The 10,124-nt window shown below is 41.9% G+C and overlaps 1 protein-coding gene across 1 annotated transcript; it reads left to right on the forward strand.

The window, feature by feature from the left end:
* The first annotated feature begins 824 nt into the window (after positions 1-824).
* LOC127833975 (uncharacterized) lies at positions 825-8,686 on the forward strand. Its single transcript, XM_052359498.1, has 2 exons — positions 825-1,326; positions 6,306-8,686. Exons 1-2 carry the CDS (start codon positions 827-829, stop codon positions 8,074-8,076), a joined length of 2,271 nt encoding a protein of 756 aa, XP_052215458.1. The 5' UTR covers positions 825-826; the 3' UTR covers positions 8,077-8,686.
* Positions 8,687-10,124: the final 1,438 nt, after the last annotated feature.

Genomic DNA, 10,124 nt, shown 5'->3' on the forward strand with positions numbered 1-10,124 from the left:
TGTTAAAAAACAGTTCATGAGGCTTTATATTATACTTCTTACATTATAAATCGATAACATGCATCAAGTATGCGTTGCAACCCTTAGTGCCAATCGTTAGACATCGACTATCTCCGGAATCCTCCGTAATATTAGATAAATCGTCTGCTGATCCAGAGTGCCCTAGGCGGTATGCTCCACACTACATTTTAAATAACTTCTAACCAAACTCGTATGCAATTTAATATGCATATTATATTAATGTGAGCAAATAAACAAAAAGTGTCTATTTGGGGCCTTTGATCTAGGTCGGCGTTACACGCAAGGCCAGTCAAGAAGTAAAGATATAAAGACATGGTATGTCACACAATGTTAACAATGTTTGGGCCATTCCTAACGCTGGTTAATACATACTCAAATTCGATGACACGGAAAATGACAAAATAAAAGCAATCAGCGTAGAAAATCTGACGTTATCAGGAATGGCTATCAATTTCAATTATAAGTACCTTTTAAGAAATTCTTTTCAATATTAGTGAACTGGGTGATCAATAAAATCGGAATGAGTCGAAATGATCCACTCCCCATTTAGACACTCAGTCTTTATAATTAATGTTTCGTTATAAGCATGGCATAAGCTGGTTTAAACAATTTTAATGCCCAGGTAATTATTTATTTTATTTTATTTGTTCATGTTTATACAAAATTTAAACTACATATGTCCAGTAATGTTAAGTTTGTTTAATCGCATCGGTTGAATGCTCGTTATGGTTTCAAATGCATTATAGTTCATTGATGATAAACGCAGTTCAAATATGGCGCATGTGAACCCTATTTCAGTGCCGCAATGGGGTGCCTGTACAGCAGAGCCCGGACGACCATACGTCACACGCGAAGCTTCGCCACGACGGACGTCAACGGAATTGCTCGAGTGCCGCGACTCGTGCTTACCGGAGTAAACGGCACACATTCCCCCCGAAACGGGGCGGACGGGAAAGCTGGAACTAAAAATGGAAACACTCGGGTGCTGATCAAACCTCCACCGCCGCCTCCTCCACCATCGCCGCCTCATAGTCCTGATTCTAGTCCGACGTTCGATGTCCCGGGATTGAACGTGCAGTACGCTGAGGACTTAGAGCCCGTTGAGCAGGAAATGCCGGATGAGGTGCGCGCGCGCGTGCTCCCACAAAGAAACCACATTTCCCAACAGTCCAACAGTGTTTCGACGCATGTGCGCAGTGCCACCGGAAGTCACGTTCGATCGCACGGACTTAAAGAGACTCACGAGATTTTACACAGTGATATGGCACTTGAAGAACTCGACACGGATACGGACATTACCATAAGGTTAGTAGTACCACGAACATTGCGACCCAAATCGGACTTGCCCATAAGGAATCGAACTTTCGTTGTGAGCTCTTTCGTATCGATGCCGCGACCGATGTCTGAGCGGACGCCAGTGCTACCTAGACCGGATCTGTGATATTCGTGCGTTAAATTAGGAACGAAATTACGTGAATATTGCAAACAAAATGCGATGTGATAAACGAATAATAATCCCGTGCTTAATTTAGATGATGCGTACATAAAGTCGGAACCTTCCCAATGTGTTGTTGTGAATTTCCCCCGACCCCGTCCCATCGTAACACAATTTTATTAAATTCGTCTCAGTTTTACGTGTTGGAATATTATAACAAACTCAGCAAAATTCTTACAAACAACAGCTAAAGACGTAATAACAATCGGTTCTATTGGATACATTTCCCCTTCACCAAGAAAACCACCTTACCACACAGAAACACACAAAAAACGACAGATGGTGAAACAAAGAAAAACAATAAACACAAATTCAACCCTTAGCAAAAAGGTACAGAGGAACCATCACAAGGACAACATAAACAACTTAGCAAAAACCACATCAAAATAAAAACACACAGAGCAGCAACACAATGCATAGCAATGAAGCACATCAGAACGGTACCCAAATATTATAAATTATTAGATTTTACGAGAACAATACACAACTTATAGTATAATCATCTCGCATGTACGGTTCTAGATCGGCAATATAGATTAAGGAAATCGATTCCTGCGAGGTGCAATATTTGTATATAGCATGTCCATTACTTTATTTTAATTGCCTATTTGTGTCGTATTTAACCTACAAACATGAAACTTTTGATCATCATCATCATCATCATCATCATCATCATCATCATCATCATCATCATCATCATCATCATCATCATCATCACCATCATCATCATCATCATCATCATCATCATTTCCTTGACCGTTTTGGCCTTTGGGGAAAAATGAGGGACAACGACACAAAGATCATCCGCCTTTTAAGATTTGTAGTTGGCTGCAGGGAGTAGCTCATTTATCGGGAGGGAAGTCCACTCTTATATATTGACAATGCAGCTTTTTCTGACGGTTTGACGGCTGCATCCCTCTAAATGGCCGTGGAGAACATTCTTGCACAGAGATTTGAATCGTGACGTGTAAAACAAAGACAACTTTCGTCGTTTGATAATCGCCATGCAGGGTTCTTGTGGACCAACAAGTGATGCTGTCATGTTCCGGACATACTCGTTGGCCTTGTGCTTTACGTAGGAGATTCGGAGCAGTCTTCAGAGAGACTTCGTCTGAGGCCTGTATCTTGCGTTTTGAGTGTCCGCATGATGAGCCCATGCCTCGCAGCCTTACGATAGGAGACTACGGGGGATTTGTAGAGCCTATGCTTGGTTGGGAAGCCAATGTAGCTGCTTGTCAACATCCTGCTCAGTCTAGTCATCGCAGCGATCGCCATTGCGGTTCTTATTCTGACTTAAGCGGTTCTGGCACCTGATTGGTGGTCCCCAAGTACCTGAAGCTGGCCAATCCTTCAATCCGTTCATAATGATGTATGCACTGGTGTTGTTCGTGCAGTTCGCCATAATCTTCGTTTTCTCCGTGCTGACCTCTATTCCGTATGCTCCTGCTCTTTCATAGAGTCTGTTGGTGAGGCCTTGTTGTTTACTGATGGTGCCACCCATGAGGTCAATGTTGTCAGCGAGTCTAAAGTTTGAGATCGGTGTGTTGGTCTTAGAGGGTAACCAACAGTATCTTTTCATGAAAAAGGTTAAACAGAACGGGAGAGAGCATCCCTGACGGACCCCCACTGATGTCCTGAAGAAGTCACCCATCTTTCCATCGAGAAGTACTGCGCTGCTGGCATTTCCGTAGAGTGCTTGGATGACTCGCACTAGCTCTTCGTCAATGTAGAATCCTCTAATGAAATGTCGAAGTTAATCATGGCACACGCATTCGAGCGCTTTCTTAAAGTCGATGAAGTTGGAGAAGAGCTTACGTTGGTGCTGCAGGTATTTCTTAATGATGAATCAGCAGTTGAAGATTTGTGACACTGTTTTCCGTCCAGCTCTGAATCCAGCCTGCTCTTCCGCCGGCAGTTCTTTGGCAGTTTTTCAGTCCGTTGAGGATGCTGCGTATTACGACTTTGCTGGGATGGCTTATGAGGCACAGGATGCGGTAATTCTCGTGCATTTGCCATTTTGCGGTAGGGTGATTACGTTTTATCCCCCCAGAACTTCTGACCTAGTTCCGTCGTTGCTGCAGTCGTTTCCTCTCCTCTGTGCTTAATCAGCTCGGAGGGGACGTTATCAAATCTCGGGGATTTTCCTACCTTCAGACTGCACACTGCCCCCTTCATCTTTGCCTTAAGGTTAGAACGACTTGCGTTGTCAGCTTCTGGTCTTGGATCATTCTGAGGGAGACCGAAGTCTGGTTAAAGCGGGTAGTTTAAGAGGTCGCTGAAGTATTAGGTCAACCTGTTTAGGACTGCGACACTTGGTCAGAATGTGTTCCCGTCCGCGTCTGTTGCTTTTCGCTTACTGGTCTTTATGAGGGTCTTGAGGGTACTGTAGACATTCTTTCTGCTGCCTTTTGACATCTCTTTGTCAATGTTGATACATTGCTCCTCAACCCTTTCCTCATTGGCCTCTTTCATCTTCCCCTCGCCTCCACATGTGCCTCCATGTATCGCAGACGTACATGATCTCGGTCGCCATCCATTGTTTGTTATTCCATCTCTCTTTATCCTCAGAATTTCTTCGGCAGATGACTTAATTGATGTTGACAGTGACGGTGCCAATGTCATCGTCTGCGATAATCAGGGCTGCACACATGCCAATCGTACTTGAAATGCCTCGGTTATCGCTTGATCGTTCGGTGTCTACAAGTTAAATTTTATGCGAGGGATCGTGTTGATGCGCGTATTGTTTAGTTTCAGCGTAATGGTGGTGAGAACTATGTCATTGTTACTTCCGATGTTTACGCCAACAAACGTTCTAGTGTTCGCCTTGTTGAGTCTGGACTTGAATCATTGCGGCGCCAGTATAAAATCGATCTGGTTGTGTTTTTAACCATTTGAAGCGTGCGATATCGCTGTCTAATGGCTTTGTGGGGTTGCAGTGTGTTAGGCGGTATCTAGCGTGCTCTAGACGTCTCAGCCCTCTGTCTTTGGGCAATCCTATGCCAAACTACCTATTGTCCCTGACAAGTCTTGGTAGGCGTCTGGCCCAACTTTTCGTTCCAGTCGCCTTGGACGATGGTGATGTCTTACCTCGGGATGTTTGCGTGTAGACCTGGGTGATAGTGATATTGTGGTGTATCACTGAGAAACGGATGAAGATGAGCCTGCTAGAGTCTGGGATGCAACTGATGACGCTGTTGACTACACCCTATCTTACGATGGAAGCAACCCCGTGGCGATGTTTTGAATCCTCACCACTGAACCGTATATTGTGCCCTTCGTCTGTTGATGTTTCTCATAAACCCACCCACCTGACCTCGGCTAGTCTTATGCTGTCTCAGCGGTAGTGCAACAGCTCGTGCGTCCGTTCCTGGATCTTTCCGCACGCATTCTTACTCTACTTACGTAGAGTGTTCTTAGTGGTTGTTGCCTGTGTTGGCATCTTGATAGAAGAGTATGCTCCAGCAGATTATTGTTCGCATCCACCCTGGGGAAAGGCGTTTTTATTTCGGACCCTGACCATTTCGGATTGGCAGTCTTGGTCTCTTGATTTCCCTTCAATGGACTTGTCTTGAGTCTTGGTCGCCAGTGTCTCCTCTCTAAGAAATAACAGCTGGTCGTACGAAACATGCAAGCCCCTCACTCCGTTTCGCCCACCAACAGAAGCGGTGAACCAGGATGTGGTTGGGTCAAGGTCACGGAATCAAAAGTGAGAGATGATTGTCAGGCGAGAAACACTGTTAAGTTGTACCCGTCCTTTACAGGAGCTGCTGCCAAACCGACAAAGTGCTTTCTGTACTCTGAACACCCTATACACACACCCCATATTCCATGTTAACAAAATAACTTCCACACGGTCGACTTTTAGAGGGTTGTGACATCTTTATATAAACATATTTGGTAACGATGTCGATTAATCGAATGCTATTCTCAACATTACACATTATATAAGCCTTTAATAACCGCAGGGTCAATATATCGAACATTATTGTGAACTTTTACTAGGCCTTTTTTTATAAAAACACGATCGATATATCGAAGACTATTGTCAATTGTGTTGATGTGTTTGTTACAGCAGGCCGATATATTAAAGATTTTGATGATCAACCTATATGTAAACCTTTATTTTCACGCAAGGTCGATACTTGGAATTATTATTTCAAAATATGTCGGTTTAAGACTAAGATGTCCGTATATCCAACATAACAATCTACGAAAGTGCATGATTATTCATGCTACCGACGTCCGTAATTATGAATACATCATTATACCCGCGTAAGTTGTAACATATTTTTAAGTTTAACATTATTTATAAGCGCTTTGTAAGACATTCGGTCATTTAAAGTAAAAACCGCTGGTCCCTAGGCGGGAGACTATAAGTGTTGCGGAAAGCGTGTGATTCATGCCGTTTATCTGTGCTTCAATATCGGCTATATAAACCTCGCGGTATCAACATGCACGGCTTGATTGCATCATACAAACCTACGTGTATTTTGTATATAAAGTATATTGTCCGTACAACATTTTTCTTATGAATATTTGAGAAATATTATATTTGAATAATACATACATGTTATTTCTACGTGAAACTGAACTTGATTCTGATAAAAGTTTGATATTCAGTCACTGCAGCAAAATTTTTCAAAGGCAATACTATGAACAACACAAACTTAAAAAGTCCTTCTTTGAAACGTAAAACTTATTTCAAAATGTAACATTAATTACAATGCATAATGCATTAGTAGTAAGATCACAGTATATTCCATGCTGACTGCATACCTTCACGTTTTAGTGGTTCCCGCCATCATTTATCGGAAAACGAGCGGAAGAATCCGTCTGCGACCGATATACTGATCCCTCGCCTTAAGGATGACGTGTCCCATGGCCACTCCCCGACGTTTCTAATCCGACGAAAACAGCAGAGCGGGGAGCCAACACAAGAGCGACATGACTCAAACGCGTTGCAGTTGCGGACAGACACGCACAATTTAAGTTTGCAGCAAAATGGTGCAATTCCCTCTCAAGCGCTACATGAACCAAATTCAGCTTCGCAGACTGGACATGAGTTAAAACAGAAGCTTAATCATCCCATAAAATTCAGGTCATCGCCTGGCGACGCAAACGCTAAGCCGCCCCATTCGCGAAGACACGCGAAATCACCTCAGCCACGACATGGCGCGAAATCACCATACTCGCGACACAGCGCGAAATCACCAGAATTGCGAGACGGCATGATATCACCGAAATCCCGACAAGGCGCGAAATCTCCAGAATCGCGAAACGACGCGAAATCACCGAAAACTCAAATCAACGCGAAATCACCACGTACCCGACAAGACGCGATACCACCGCAGTCCCGAAATGCAGCGAAATCAGCACAGTCGCGACAAGGCGCAAGATTCCCACACTTACAAGACAAAACAAATAAAAACGCCGATCAAGACCCGGAAGTACTTAATAATGCGCTACCGAGTGTTGTTCGATACGACGCTAGCTTGCAGCTAACTGACGTTAGCAGTGACGGCGACGGAGACGACATTGTGTTCGGAAATTATTCACATAATACACACAGTAATAAAGGTAATGAGAGCGAAACACTTGAAAACAATCTTAGTTATACATTAGAGACAAACAATTCACTGTCGTTTAAAGACGGCTCGATTGACCGAAATAACGGTGAGCAAAACGTGATTGACAAAAGTGCTGTGACGATATCAAACAAAACACAAAATGAAGCAATCGAGCCAAATGTCCAAAGAGTTGCCAGTTCCCCAATACCAAGCACGCCAAAGGCACTCTACGAGCAAGAGCTACAAAAAAGCAGGGACACTCGTAAACGAAAGCGCTTACGTAAGCGCCAAAAGGCAGAACAGACGTCGAGAAGGCCTAAACCTTTTGACATGGGACATCAGGAAGCCAATACTATGACTCCCGATGTAGCGCTGCAATATCGACCCACTTCCGGTGTGAGCACGTGGACGGCGAACAGCCGTGAGACCCTGAATAGCCGGAATGCCACGCAGGCGAGTACCCCATTTGGTAGCACAGACACTCTGCATAGCTTCGACATGGACGGGACCGACGCCGGCGCTCCATACGAGCTTCCATTATACCCGCACCTGCAGACGGGAGTGACTCCGATCAGCTTCAACGGGCTCGCCGACGACTATCCTACGGGCATCATCGATCTAGAAGACGCCGACCACCAGGCCGGAAACGGAAGTGACGATTCCTGGCTTGACGCAAACAAGTCCACGTTTGACGCCTGGTACGGCATGAAGCCGTATAACGTGATGGGTAGCAGCAGCAGGAGGGACTCTGACGCTCATGTTCCGAACTCAGATCCGGTTGCGAGTGGACCCACATCCAGTGCGCTGCAAACAAAACAGAAACTTTTGTATTCTCGATTCGCTCGCCGACCACAGTCGGACTCCGTGCTGCGCATGCGCGGACGGCCGCCACTTCCGCCAGGCAAAGACGTCCACTTAAGACCAACATCAGAAACACAAAGAAAAACACAAACCTTCTCTAGGTACTTTGCCTCAGACCTCGATATTCGCTGAAGTTATTAAATGATTGTATGGGGACTAACTGTGAGAATAGCATTCACTGATTTGATTTTATGACAGTACGGACACCTTATGTGAAACGAGAATGACATTCGAGAACCATCTAAACAAAATTTCATTTACCAAACGTAGTATATAAATAATCAAAACCCTGTTTTGTCTGAACAAGAGCAAATAAGTAAAATGACATCTTCTGGGTCTATGTGTGGTGCATCTTATTAATATTTATTATAATTGATACCATAAATTGAAACCTAGAAAATTATACTGTGGCACATATTGAAATGTACTTTGTCTACAACAACACATGCATGATATGAATGCAATATGGCGCATTTGAAGCATTCTTAAATGTAAAATGTTCAAGTAATGTTTTTAGAACAATGCACCTGGTTAAAGGCTAAGACTTGTAGACGAAGTAAGTAGTTAAAATGAATTTAGATATTTAATAAGAAATTTACCCAAATAAAAAGGGAAAATGTATACTTCCTTTTTATTTTATTAGATTGTTATCAATGACAACTATCATAACACTATCTGCCACACAGTTTAGTCGCGATGTTCTTTACTATGAATAATGTTGGTAAAAATGTCAATCATAAAGCGGAGTTAAATACCATCGACAATGACCTGTTCGAATAACAACAATTGTGCTATCACTATACTATGGTTTCATTGTCCTAGACATTGATTTAAATAAGATTTCAATAAATACGTTAAATGCTAATACCACTTATTTAGTGAATTTATATTAACACCAATAAAGGCCTCGTCGAGAAGGAATGCCCCTAATCTTTAAAACATTTACCAAGCCCCATTAAAATAAATGAATTTCAATTTCAAAAGGATGTCCATAACAGCGTGTTTTTTTAAGAACACTGATCTTTGATAATGACACTTTTATTATTACGTCAGAAATGCATGGAGATATACATATGGTTTAGTATTAACACAGCGCTATCAATAAACATTGCTCCAAAACAAAACTTATTAAGTCCTTCCTAAAATTATAATGTATTGCCGTCCCGGACTGCTAATTTCCGGCAAAAATGGGTAAATTATGAAGTAAGACAAACATGAGATTTTTAAATAGCAATATAATATTTTAACATTTTTACAATACTATACTTTTTAATAACCATTGTGTACACACCGGACATTGTGTACACACCGATCTTTCTGACCTGTGTACTAACGCGAAAGGAATTGTGGGTAGCACTTCTTTTACGAGTAAAAAGCGAAAGCGAAAGTAGGTCTGGTCATCGTGCTTCTAATAATTGCTATCAGTCTTAATAGAGATTCAAAATCATATTTAAACATTATTAAATAACATTTCTTTAAACAACATTCCGTTTTAAACACACAATAAAAACGGTTTTTCTTTCATTATTAACATTTTCATTCCTACGCAGAACTACTTTGGCGGAAGCATAATTCCCCAATTTCTCTTGATAAAATAATGTACTTCTGGGAGCTACACTTTATTTATTCCATTGAGAGCAAGTTAACAATTTACTTTTATATTTGTTTCTGTGTTTGTTTATTTAATGAATGTTGCGTAATTGTATTGTAACTCAAATTGATTACGAATTTAACGGATAAAACGGGATCCAAACGCGCATGGTTTTCCATTTTGATTCTCTCCCTTTGCGGAATAAACTCATATAGTGATGACGTATTTCCTAATTAGCTTTGACGTCGTATAATTTTTTTTCGGATTCCGTTAATACACTTATTTCATTACATTATTTGAGTATTCATTAATAATTCGGTAAAATATTACTTTTGACTTGAAACTTTTCTGAAAATAGCTTATGGAATTCCAAATTTACCCATAATTGTATTACCGGAAACGAGGGTCCTTGATTATCAGAATCAATTTCCAAGTTTTTCAAATTATTATCGGAAAATTTCCGAGGACTGGTGGTATTTTGTTAGGACTGCTATAAGCCTTTAGCCTTCAGCCTATAACCTCAGGCTTATGCAGCTGTTTTCAACTCAATAACAAGGCCATACCAAGTAAAGTAAGTCGTACAATCATA

Source organism: Dreissena polymorpha, chromosome 6 (genome assembly GCF_020536995.1).
Source record: "Dreissena polymorpha isolate Duluth1 chromosome 6, UMN_Dpol_1.0, whole genome shotgun sequence".
Taxonomy (NCBI): domain Eukaryota; kingdom Metazoa; phylum Mollusca; class Bivalvia; order Myida; family Dreissenidae; genus Dreissena; species Dreissena polymorpha.